At 38.9% G+C, this 13,742-nt stretch overlaps 1 protein-coding gene across 2 annotated transcripts; it reads right to left on the bottom strand.

Moving 5' to 3' along the window:
* LOC109841345 (squamosa promoter-binding-like protein 10) lies at positions 7,785 to 10,846 on the bottom strand. Of its 2 annotated transcripts, none has more exons than XM_020410278.1 (3): positions 10,072 to 10,846; positions 8,707 to 8,906; positions 7,785 to 8,261 (listed from the first exon to the last, which is right to left on the bottom strand). In XM_020410278.1, the coding sequence occupies exons 1-3, from the start codon at positions 10,536 to 10,538 to the stop codon at positions 7,939 to 7,941; spliced, it is 990 nt and encodes a 329-aa protein (XP_020265867.1). In that variant the 5' UTR covers positions 10,539 to 10,846; the 3' UTR covers positions 7,785 to 7,938. The 2 variants fall into 2 exon arrangements, with proteins under 2 accessions (XP_020265867.1, XP_020265868.1); XM_020410279.1 differs by having other exon boundaries at positions 7,801 to 8,258; positions 10,072 to 10,842.

Here is a 13,742-nt window from a genome sequence, read left to right as displayed (position 1 = left end):
TATTGAAGAGGATTGATAAATGGATTTTGTTAGAGGTGTTTTATTAACATGACATGAATTTTTTACGATCGGAGTAACTTTGTGGACTTATCATCCTATTGAAGAGGATTGATAAGTGGATTGTTAGAGGTGTATTATTAACATGACAGGAATTTGTTACGATTGGAGCAACTTTATGGACTTATCATCCTATTAAAGAGAATTGATAAGTGGTTTGTCAGAGGTGTATTGTTAGCGTGACATGATTTTATACTTGTGATTTGAACAAGATTTTAAAGACTTAGCATCTTGCTGAGAAAATTATGATTTGAGTAATTTTGAGGACCTATCATCCTATTGACAAGGATTGATAACTTGATTGTCAGAGGTGTATTGTCAATGTGGCAAATTAGGAGTGATGCAAGCTGAATTCATACTCCGTAGGGATGTTAATCGTCAGAAGTATAATATTAACTCAACGATGTTTATAGACATGTCATCCAGTGGATTCCAAACAACCAACCCTCAGTCTTGGTTAAGACTTAGCAGGGGAGGAATTTTGCAATTGACATAGATATTCTAGACAACTCAGAAAATTTATTACTCATAATCCAATGGAGTACAAATAAACCAGCCCCCAGTCTTAAACAAGTGCAGGGGAAAAAAAGGTAAACATGACACATTACCTAGTGGGTCACTATCTGACGAGTTTGACTATCAGAGGTAACTGTTAACGTTATAGTTTTGATAGACCCACCATACTACTAAAGAGGATTGGTGGGGGAATTTGGGAGAAATGAACTATTAAAGGTATATTGTTAACTTGATGGTTTGGTGAACCCGCCATCCTACTGAAGAGGATTGGTGAGGGAATTTGGAGGAAATGGACTATCAGAGGTATATTGTTAACTTAATAGTTTGATGGATCCGCCATCCTATTGAAGAGGATTGGTGGGAAAATTTGGGAGAAATGGACTATCAAAGGTATATTGTTAACTTGATAGTTTGGTGGACCCACTATCCTATTGAAGAGGATTGGTAGGAGAATTTAGGGGAAATGGACTATCAGAGGTATATTGTTAAGTTGATAGTTTGGTGGACCCACCATCCTATTAAAGAGGATTAGCTTCAATGACCGTAGTATCTTCCCCTTCTGATTGAGAAGATTGCGCTTAGTCCCGTTGCTCAGGTTGGTTTTGCTTAGTTTGTTCTTCAGCTTCGACCCTGGCAATAATTTTTTGAGCTTGTTCACCTTGAGAGATTAGTTGTCTTTAGGAACGATATTCTGCAACCCTCATTTATGCTAGAAGGTTGGTCTGTAAATTGTGTCGATAGGTCTCCACTAAGGTAGACTGTGTTATACCTGACGAACATCGAAGAACCATGCTTCGGAACCACTTGGCGAAGGCTTTGACAGGCTCCCTATTCTTCTGTTAGTGACGAGAAGGGTATGGATGAATACTTTTGTATCATCTTCAAAGAATCTTGATAGGAAAGGTCTCTCTAGATCCATCCATTTTTGGATACATCCCGTAGGCAGTTTTATGAACCATTCAAAGGTAACTCCTTTGAGGGTGCCAATGAACAATCAAGCCAGTATGGCATCATTCGATATTATATTCCCAGCATGTGACTTGAAATGATAGATATGTTAATTCGGTGATCCCGTACCGTTAAAAGTTTGTAGCGTCGGGACCTCAAACTTTGGAGGATAGGGGGCTGCATCATATTCGACAGGATAGGGCCTAACAACTTCCTCGTCTTAGAGCTCGCTTTTGTTAGTAATGATATTGAGACGAGCTTCCAATTATCCCATTTTAGTGGACTGGAGATTCTACTTGTTCTCAGTCTCTTTCCCATCTTCATAGGAGGATTCTATGTGATGAGTTTCTTGATCAGAAGTCTCGATCACTTTTTTCTTCCCTTTGCTTGTGAGGGGTCAGGATGAAGATGTTCTTCCTCTTTGGAAAGATTCTTGCCTTGGTGATGAATCTGTCTTCTGAGATTTGGATTTGTCTGTGACGAATTGAGTCATCGGGATATGGAGTTCATCGATGGCCTCCTGCTGTGTTTTGATCATGGCTTGCTGCTCATCAATTCTTCTCGCCAGATCTTCAGGGTTTCTCGTCATAAGAGTAGAGCTCTCATGTTCTGTAAAAGAACTAGAGGATTGAGATTCCACGATAGCTGAATGCTCACCATCGGAAATAGTTCCTCTAGCCAATCTTTGATAATCAACAGGAGGTATGACCCCCCTTCGAGTTCGGGTATGTTGGTAGATCCCCTCGAACTCATTCAGGATCTCTTTGAAGTTTGGAGACCGGTTCGTCTCTAACTCATCAGAACTAGGGATTGATGATTTTCCTCTACCGATCATATTGGAAGTAACTCCAAGGTATTCATCCTCTGAATTCTTCTTCCTATGCAGACGCCGTCTTTGGTTAGGCAAAGCAACGTTCGTTAATAAGTCGAACACTAACGGTTTGGCTGCATATAAGTAGCATTGATATCCTGAGAGGACCATAGGAATCCGCCGTTCACATTAGAATGAACGAATAACTTATTGCATCGGTCTTTCTCTCGATATGAACACTCTCAAATCTGTTGCAAAGACTCAAGAAGAATTACTCACTGATTCTTCTTCCTATGCAGACGCCGTCTTTGGTTAGGCAAAGCAACGTTCGTTAATAAGTCGAACACTAACGGTTTGGCTGCATATAAGTAGCATTGATATCCTGAGAGGACCATAGGAATCCGCCGTTCACATTAGAATGAACGAATAACTTATTGCATCGGTCTTTCTCTCGATATGAACACTCTCAAATCTGTTGCAAAGACTCAAGAAGAATTACTCACTGATCGTGAGGTTTGAATTAGGACCCCTTGCCTATGATTGGATAGGATTGGCTCTTGGTGAACATGAATCTGGTTGAGATGCCTTGAATCCATGGACTTCTTATATCCGCCCCTCAATCTAGTCACGCTACACAGAGTATTCAGGGGTCTCGCTACCCGATCAGTGAGTCGGGGGTCTAGGGGGCGGCACGCCCCTAGCCGAGGGGTCCCAGGGGGGTGGACAACCCCCCGGTAGGGTTCGAGGTAGCACCTCGAACTCTACGATATACTCGAGGTTCTATATTGGATTTTGTTAACCGAACGCATGTCTGAGGTTCAAGTTTTACTGGTGAAACGCAGTCCTGAGATCTACATTTTGCTAGTGGAATTCAGTCTTAAAATCTGCTTTTTGCTGGTGAAACACAGTCTTAAAGTCCGCGTTTTGGTTCTGAAACGCGTGCTGAGAGTTGCGTTCAGTTTGTAGAACGCACTCCTGAGAGTTGCGTTTTAGTTCTGGAACACACTCCTGAGAGTTGTGTTCAGTTTGTGGAACACACTCCTAAGAGTTACATTTTGGTTCTGGAATGCACTGCTGAGAGCTACGTTTTGGCTGAATAACGCGCCCCTATGTGCTGTGTTCTACTTGAATAACGCACTCCTTAGAGCTGCATTTTGTTTGAATAACATGCTCTTGAAAGCTGCGTTTAATTTGGTTCATGTGAAGCTCTTGTTTGGACTCATAAACGCATGCCTCACATTTTATAGTAGAAACGCAGAGCTCAGAGTTACGTTTTATCTCACAAACGAGAAGCTCACGTTGATCAAAAGATCGGCTTTCTCGGAGTTGTGCCAGTCGTCGGGATCTTCTCCTTTGTCGAGCGGCGTTCTTCTTGGCCTGTTTTAAGGCCCTTTCAGGGATGTCGTCGGCATTGACAGAGTTGGTTGCTACGATGGGCCTTTTATGACCCGATACCTGTCACTTTGGCACGGGTATAGAACCTTTAACTCGGTGGACAAGTTTGGCCAAAGCTAAGTCTTCTCCTTCAGAGAGGGGACTATATGAACAGTGCAACCCCTAGGGGAGATAGTTCTTTGATGAGTCGTCCATAACTAGAGCTTTAGTCTTCTTAAAGACTTTGCGGATCTTACGCATAACCATAGGATTAAGGGATTCGGAGGAGAGTACCTCCTCATACTTGGCTTGATCGAACTCGATGATCAGAGTTTCAACGATCGTTCTAGCAAGCTTGATGTCGGATTACACCACCACTTCTTCCTTGATAAAAAAGCTCATCCCCAGCAGAGTCGCCATCTTTTATTTGGTGGGAAAGTTTGAAAGAAGAAAATGAGAAAACAAATTTGTATTATTCTCTCTGACAAACTCAGAAAAAAATTAATTATAATTCTCTCTTTGCAATCTCTCTCTGACAAACTTAGAAAAAAATTACAATTCCCTCAATTGGTTTTCCGATTTACAAAAGAGAAAAAGATCGATGAAGATCCTCCCCTTTATTTAAAACTGGGTTCTTCACGGTGGCGAGGAGTTACCTCCCTCGATGTTAGTGTCGAGTTTGCTTCTCGTTGATGATCTGATGTTTTACCTCGTTGGATTAGAGTTAATAAAACTTACGTGGCAAGTTTAAAAATAACTCTTAACGAGTTTAAGAACTCTGTTCGAGTTTAAACTCTGTTCGAGTTTAAACTCTGTACCAGAGTTGATTTGAACTAAAATTCGATTAATAAGTCAAGTACCAAAGCTCATTGATCTCGGTTGCTGAAGAACGCTCCAAGCTCTTTGCTGATCTCTAGATCTGAAAATGCTCAAAGATCTAAAAATCCGAACTAAGCTGATCTTTCAGCTATTTATAGGCGATTAGAGGGTGTAACCGCCCCTAAAATCACTCCTTTGTGGGGCTTATGGGATGTAACCGCCCCTTAAATCACTCCTGAGTGGAGTTGTGATCCCCTCAGATCATGAGAAATAGTTTTAAAATCGTTCAGCTCGTGTGGAAATAGTTTTAAAATCGTTCAGCTCGTGTTTGAACGAGTCAAACACAAGAATTGCGTTCTGGCATGAATTCTGTGTTCAAACGCAATATTTGGAAACTCGAACGCAGTGTCTGGAAGCTTAGACGTAGCGTCTGGAAGCTGCGTTTGCAACGGTTTGGAAGCTACGTTGGCAGCTTAGAATCTGCGTTTGACAGCGCTTGGAAGCTGCGTTAGCAGCTAAATCTGAGTCGCGTCTGTAGCGTTCTGAGGCTACCTTTACAATCGAACATGAGCTGCGTTGACAGTTGGATCTGAGCTGCGTTTATAACGTTTGGAGCTAAATGTAAACTGCGTTTGTGGCCAGGTTTGAGCTGTATTTATATTACTTTGACTCTGAAATGAGGCCACTTGCGTTTTAATTTAAAGAGACCGTCAATTTGTAGTCTCTTTTGCTAGAGCGTTGCAAAGATCATCATCTTGTAACATTCGTATTGGCTCCTTAAAAATATGAGAGTCGTCAGATTATAACTCTCGATGTTGATTGTGAAGGCTGTTGAATTAGAGATTTCATCGACTGTTATGAATGTTGTCAGATTATAACATTCATCGATCTACGTAAAGTTTTTAAATTGTAGCCTTCTGGAAGCCATCAAATTATAACTTTCATCATCGATATTTGATGGGGATCAGCTATCTGCAATAATTTTTAGACAACATACATTAACAGAGGTTTCTGACATTTTGAAAGCTTGGTTTTTTGGATTGGTGGGTAGGGGATGAAGTGTTTGATGGCCGGGTTTGGGGGGCGGGGGGGCGGTGTATATATTTAGCCAAAAATATATTTAAACACTAACCATCACTTTTCATTCTGAGTACAAATCCTATGTTAGCTCGAAAACAGTCTTTGCAATAAAGTATGCAAAATCCTCCTAAAGGCGTGTATGGCGACTAGTAAAAATGGGTCAGACTGGGTTTTGAAATTGGTTTTGGTGAGAACTAGTTCAGATGTGGACCAACTCCCTCTAGTTCACAATTAAACTAGCTAACTCCCAAAATTAACCTAAAATAAACCAGATCATTTCTAACATCGCTTTCACTAATCAGAAAACACGCTATCACAAGATTAGACTCAAACCTTGCCCAATTTTATTAAATTGCCAAACACACCCTTAATACACAATTCTATGTTAGCCAGATCATTATTTTCACAATTATTTTCACTAATTAGTATCTATTTATTTTAGGTACAACAGAAGAAACATAAACTTTAATTTTTTTAAACCTTCTAGACATTTCAATTTAAAATTTTTGGTAAATTTCACAAAATCCCCTACAACTTCTTAACAATGTTAATGAATCAACAAGCTGCACAATCAAAATAAATGGCCCATTGTTATGGGGTATACCTGTTCTCTATATCGACTCGAGAGACGGTTGTTAGCTGGGACAAGACGACATTCCGATCAGTCGGACAAGCCGACACTCTTGTGTCGATACGAAAGGCGGTGTCAGTGGACATGAGAGTCAGCAACTTGAAGATATGACATTATAGGTATTACTTCTCGACGAAGCTAAGAGATTATCCTCGCCTCGAACCTATCGGCATAGGTGACACTTCTCAATATTATTTAATCTTTGATGATCATCATTATGTCTCCATCCTCAACAGTCTTGAAGACTTGTCGGGCTGCTGGTTCCCAATGTTGCTGAAGTGACCTCCCGTCACTCACTAACCAACACGTGTAGAGCAAAGGATGACTCAACTTCTAGCTCACCCCTCACCACCGTCTTGCTGTACACTCATGAAGTGACCAATCTGCCCTTAGCATGCTCTATAAGTACAGATGCTATTCGTCATAGCCAAAGTTTTTGCAATCTAAAACCCATTAAAGCACACACTGCACAAAAACAAGAACACACAGTTCTTCTTTGACCCCACTCAAGTTCATCAACTGACTTGATCGTCGGAGGTATTACGGGGGAACTCATCCCCGCCCTCTTACGACTCATGAAGAAAGAGGCCCCCCTTTTCTTTTATAAACTCCGTGATTTTAATTGGCTGTGTGATATTTAGCATCAACACCCATGATGCCACTAACACCGTTTGGAGGGTCCATTAGGAAAATTTGAAAGTTCAGTAGAGCTTTGTGCCAAGTACAATTTAAGCATGCATTGTGCTTTTTTTTTTTTAAAGATTTTTAAGTTTGTCAAACATTAATTGCTTAGAAAAGTCAATGGAGAGTGAAAAGGTATTACATTTACATAGGAGTCTAGGACCCTCTCCAAAGTATTATATAGAAGAAGGAGGTGTATTACAGAGGACCCTCTTTGTCAAACATATCATGAATCTTGATGTAGCGTCATTAACGAATCGGTGTATGTTAGTATTGTTTGTCGAAGCATTTGCGATAACATTGATAGACATGACTCGTGAGTATGTACTGATAGCGATTGTATATTGATATAAAGGTCTCCTAGGTTCTCCATACTATTTTATTTACCAATGGAGGAAAGCTAGTATAATATTCAATATTTGAAGACATAATGGCCCCCCTCTATAATGTATAGTTGTTGTGCTTCTTTATGCTATATGGGCTCCACATTATGTTATGGTTATCACCTTGCAAACAAGAGTTTCAATAGGTCTCTGAAACCCTAGAAAAAGGGCACCCTACCAAGATTCAGAGTGGTTGCTGTCAGAATCGTTGGACCAACATCAACCTCATATCACTCTGAACTCCGTACTAAAATCATCACTCTACCTTCATACCATTCAAAGACCCATATTATTATTATTATTATTATCATTATTATAGTTTATATGTAACAGTAGTGTGCTGCATATTTAATTATGAAAAGTTCTATCTAGGGTCTCCTTTAATTTTGGCCTCATTTTCTATTCATTTATTACGAGGTTGGGAAGCGAGAACAAAGAGGAGGATATGATCATGGTCATGGGAATTTAGAGAGGCAAAAGCACACACAAAATCATGGGAGTAAGTAAAAAAGTACCTCACTTTCACAACAAAAGGAAACAAAGGTCATTCCCGCTTAAAGGAGGAAGATATAGCATACAAGTTAATACATGCACCAGTTTCTTTTGAGATCACATCAACTCTCGATCTCCCTACGGTGCTACATGAAGTCAACCTCGAACATGGCTTGACCCAGATGGAGGAGGTTGGTCTGGTGCTGGTCAGACCCTGACCCACCGGGTTGAGATGGCTCATGTGGGCTTGGGCCGAAGAGGCTCTGATGATAGAAGCTGCTGGTGATGCTGTCTGAAGTAGTTGAAGGAGAGAAATGATGCTGATAATTGTTGTGTAGGAGCTGTTGAGCTCCTCCAAGTGACAGAGCTGGCCCTTTCCTGTATAAGCTTCCCTCATTTTGCTCCCCTTGGTTAACCTCCAAGGCTCCACTACCGGTAGTAGTTGATGCGGTTGTACATTTGCTTGCTGCTTAATTAAAATGGTTTTAATTAAGCAGAATTGTGTATTGTTGAGCAAAATTACACCAATTTTTGCTGTGAAAAAATACTTTTTTTTTGGTCTGGGCTTTTGAAGCACACAGAAGAAGTCAATTAGTATTAACATGAATTATTTGAAATTGCCAATGATTATACTTGAACCTTGGCTTTCTAAAATGTTGTCACTTGTTATCGAACCTTTTTTACTCCAAATCTTGAGCTTATTATAACTTTTATGCTAAGATATATACGGAAATGTAAAATTCAAGATACTTGTAGCTAGGTGTGAGCCATAACAAAATTATAAGCTACTAAAAGACATGAATTATAGAGGGTGGATATATTCAATTAATACGTCTAAGAAAATAGTGATTCTATGTGCAATATTCAAAAATCGTGAACATAACATACGAGAGTTCAAAAGAGAGAGTGCTCACCATTAGAATCTCTTAAAGGCCTAGGAGCATTGTGTTTTGTCTTGTCAGAGGAGTTGGTAGTTGTTGAAGAAGAAGCACTGTTGTTGTTGTTGTTGCTGCTGTTGTTGTTGTTCTGGGGTTTCCTCCTCCTGCGGTTATGATCAGCTAGCCTTTTTCTGCAGCTCCTTTTAGACTCATCAAACTCAGCCAGCACATGAAACCTAACCAGCCACCAAATACACACACCCACACACAAAATTAAGAAGGGAAAATTAAAGCACTCATGAAAATTAATTTGTGATTGAGAAGAGAAACTAAAGGAAAACAAAGGAGCCAGCCTTCCCTTTTGTTTACTAATAAAGAAAGTCTGGAATCAAAAAAGCAGCCTAGCTACATTTTCTTTTTTGTTTACCAAATAAAGTGAGGGGCGATCTTCAATCAGGATCACATAACATTGTCAAAAAAAGAAGCGACCTCGAGAAAGGAAAACAGAGGGAGGCCCATTTGAGGGAAGAATGATCCTTTTGTTTCTATATATGCAACAAATTTTTTTAGTATAAGCAACAGAGCTGAAAAGGGTTTAACTTCATGAGAAAATAGGTACTACTCCTCTCGGATAACCCTAGAGAAGAAAGAAAGTAGGTACCTTGTAGTAGCTCTCACTCTCTCATGGGTATATATTCTTCACATATCCTGAGTTGCGCTAGAAATTAGATGAAGTACTCACATGAAAGTACAAAAGAATTAACACAAAGTGATCAATCCAGTAGTCTCTTAATTTCTCTTTTCTAGAGTGAAGAAATCCTATATTTAGTGGAAATCCAAAACCTAATCCTGTTACCAACTTCTGGAAACATTACTTGCTAGACCCTAATCCCTAATTAGATGCTGAGTTATGCTGAAGTCCCATAATATATAGAGGACCAAAAAAAAAAATAAGTTTCAAATTTAAATCAGAAGAATTGTTTTTTATTTATTTTAGACATACAATTCCAAGTGCCAACTTCTCAAATCAAGCGCCTATAAGAAAGGAAAAAACTTTCACAAAGTCAATGTCCAAGTAAGGAACAAACTTTATGTAAACAAAGGGCATGATTTTATGCAAAAAAAGAGCTGGCAAACAAAAACAAGAAATGAACTCCAAATCTCTCATCATTTACTAAACCTAAACTTAATCTCAAGAAACATTAATACACAACCCCTACAAAATCAATCAATCATAAATTGTCTTAATCATACTACCCTTGCGCCCTTACAAACATAAAATTAACTTAGATTTATATGTTCTACAGTTAGATCCCTCATACAAAAAACACTGCATGCATGCATTCTAAAGCCAAACATATAAAAATCAGATCTTTTTACCCCCCCTAGAATCAATCTCACCTGCTGCATTGCTGGCAAAACCTCTGCTGAGTCCCTCCAGCAATAACCACAGTGGCCTTTGAATGAAACTCACAAACCTTATGCCTCCGGTGATAATGCTTAGCTCCGGAGAGATCAGCCTTGCACCCTTCGGCCTGGCACCTGGGCTGATGCTGGTTATGGAGCCGGCCCATCAGCAGCCTGTCAATGGCCAACGCATCACAAGAGGAGAAGTAGGTCCTGTGGCCCAAATTAAGCCCGATGGGCCTGCTGCCAGCTCCCACTCCAAAAGCATCTTCTCTCTTCACGAAACCAATTTGAGGAGAGTAGAAAGGGAAGCTGGTGCTCATGGGGATTGGTGGTAAAGGGGGATCAAAGCCTTGGTGGGTGTAATTGGATTGGGTGACGTCCCAGTTGTTGTCAAGGCCATTGAAGGGGTAGTAAGGGTCCGAGGCTGAAGATGATGATGAGTGTAATCTGTTCATCATTTTCTGATGGGTGGGGGGTATTTTTTTTTTTAAATGTTATTCTAACATGGATTTGAGAAGTGAGTGAAAAAGGGAAGTGGGGTTTTGGGTTCTCATCACTTTTTTTTTCCTTCTTCCTTCTTCCTTTTTCTTTTTTGATGTTTTTGTGAGTGTGTGGGAGTTTTGAGAGGGGGTGTGGGGATTTAAAAGGCAATGAAAGAGAGATGGGGGGGTTATAATTAGTATTTCTATATTGTTGTTGTTTGTTGGAGAGAGAGTGGGGAGTGGTGAGATGCATATATCAAGGGGTGGCGTTCTTCCTCTTTTCTTTGAGAGAGAGAGAGAGAGAGAGAGAGAGAGAGAGTAGAATTAGGGTTTGAACTTAGTTATAATCTCATTGAATCTACTTTCTTGGCTTTTTGCATGTATCCCTTGTCAGAGGGGTTGATGTGATACGTGTACAATACATAACAGAGGATGGATCAGAGAGAAACCTTCACTGTTTCTTCCTCCTCATCTCTTACGTTGTGGAGGCAGGATATATATATATATTGTTACTGTTCTGGTGATCAAATCACAAATCTTAATGTTCCATGACTCCAAAACTTTCTTATTATGGTCCCTTGCTTCTTTAATATCTAGAAATTGGTTATTTCAAACAATTAGTCAGCTGTAGGCCGTTTGGTATGGAAAGTTAATTATATATTTCAATTTACTTTTCTTCACAATGTTTTCAGTTATATACTAGCTGCCATGTTTAAGTTACCGGCCTAAAGTCCAAGCAGATCGTTTTGAGTTCCTCAACTCGTCTAACCTCGATTTGCAAACCAATTTTCCTAAAACTTATTAAGGTTTAGGAGAGGGAGAACGGAACAATAAAGGTAGAAATGTGTACTAATAATCAAACCTAAGCAATTTAGATAGAATAACTGACAAGGAGATTAATTTGGCAAAATTTTAGGAACTTAATTAATAGCAATTTCAGTGATTTGGCGGGACTAGTTTAAGGTATTAAAGGTTTAACAGTTCAATATCTTCAAAACCTTTTTCAAAACTAACTCTGGACGGCCTGGACATATATAATACCAAATCAAAATCTTTAATTTGCTTTCGAAAAGTATTTGAATCCTTCAACTTACTTATCACAAACATTCTATTATTTACTGAAGAATTATTGTGATTCATGTCAATATTAACATTTACTAGATCCCTCTTAATCTCATTTTCAACTTATTATATAACATGATCACAACATCATAGTAGCTAAATAATAGGCTGTGTTATTTTATTGGTTAAAAGAAAATCCCAAAATGAGTGGAGGAAGTACACGACGTGAAGATATCAAAGTCATTTTTTGTTCTTTTAAAACAATCAATATATTTTAGAGCATAATGCTAAGTTGTTTTAAGGTTATATCTCAAGATAAACAATATTCCCATTTACTTGTTCTAAAATTTTGCAACTCAGGCTGAGATAATTACTCAAACATCTTATTCAAAGTAAATAAATATTTATGAATAAGAGGACACATCAGCTGACAGTCGAGTGATCAAGGTGAAAAAGGGATGCATTTTTGGCTGTATCTTGGTGATGTCCACTTTTTCTTTGTAAAGAAAATAGCTGCATTAATTGACTAGCAAATTAAAATTAAATAAAAGGGCATCCCTCGTTCGATCAGTTATTTATGTTCATGTTTTTAAATAATAAAAGACTAAGGCCTCCTATTTTTATAAGATGCATTAATGTATAAATTAATTACAGAGCTGCGAAAAGAAAAATGAAAATTAATGATTGAACTATTAAACTTGGTTCATAATCACCTTTTCCCCAAAAATATGTGTGGACCTTGGTTCTTCATTGGTTTCTCCCTACGAGACATAGTGAGGATTTATATTCTCATATGCATTAATTAATACTTTCATGGCCTTGTCAAGTTGACATGGACACACATCTAACCCACATAATACTATATCATCTCTCAATTAAAGTTTCTCTAGTTCATGATTATTACACGTAATAAAAACATGTGACTTTCAACATAATAAATAAATAAATACGTAAGCCTGGCTCCTGATTAGCAAAGAACTGGTGTCTGCAAAATGTAAAAGCAGGTTTAAAAAAGTTTGAAATACGTCTAATTAATGGTGATCTTGAATTAATCATATCCGCTTGAAAAGAAGTTTTTGAAGGGTTCCTCTAACGGGTGTTCATGATCGAGCACTCGCTAGGAGACGAGAAACATGGAGGAGAGAAATTAGTGCAGATCAAGGGGATGTATTTACTATTTATTTTTCTTTATCTCTATCCTTCACAACAAGCGCCCATGCATGCGCCCCCGCTAAAGAAAAATAGACTTTCCGAATTATTACGAGTCCTTCTAAATATACTACCTTCAATTCATGCATTTCATTTATTTCTAACTCACATTTAAAGACAGCCCTAGTCCGGTCAAACTGTTCTACCGACATAATTGAGAAGGATTTTCTCCATGACAAGTTATATTTTGAAAGCATGTTACTTTCTCCGTCGTGTGGAAATCTTTTTATGACAAAAATCCACTGCATTTTTTATTTGGTGATGGTTGGGAGACGCTCGGTGGCATGTTTTGATTTGTCATTTCACTGCATGTCGAGTTTGAGGGGGTAGGTATTGATAAAGCTGCGAATATCAACTTCCATTCTTTTTTCCCTAGCTAGAAGAATAAAAAAAATTAAGAAAAGAATCTCATTTTACTTTCCCTCTCAACAAACACCCCAAACAAAACCCATATATTCTCACATTTCCCATTCAGAGATTCTGACAAAAGCTTAAACCGGTGGCCTATGATATTTTGCAATCTTTTTCGCGTGTACGTATTCTGACTTTGAATTTATGGAAGCTAGTAAAGGTAAAGTGGATACGTAGAATTCGTAGCCTCTCTCGCTCTCGCTCTCCCTCGCGCGCTATGTAGAGATGTGTATATCATTTTGGAAGTAGTACGATCCAAAAGCGAAAGCGAGATAAATATTCTCGCCTAAACAGGGAATTTATGAACGTGCATTTTGCATTTATACCCATCAACATTTCATATTTACAAATTGCTCCTCAAATATTTGATCATTTCCCCCTCAAATCTTTTTCCATTTGTTTGTCATGTGAAAATGGCGAAGAAAACAAGACGTGCGCAGGAAGCAGCTTCATTGGTCGACCGAATGAGCTTGGTCGGTCGACCGATGCAATCGTCAT

Source organism: Asparagus officinalis, chromosome 5 (assembly GCF_001876935.1).
Source record: "Asparagus officinalis chromosome 5, Aspof.V1, whole genome shotgun sequence".
NCBI classification, from domain to species: Eukaryota; Viridiplantae; Streptophyta; class Magnoliopsida; order Asparagales; family Asparagaceae; genus Asparagus; species Asparagus officinalis.
This window is presented reverse-complemented; position numbering and strand designations above follow the sequence as displayed.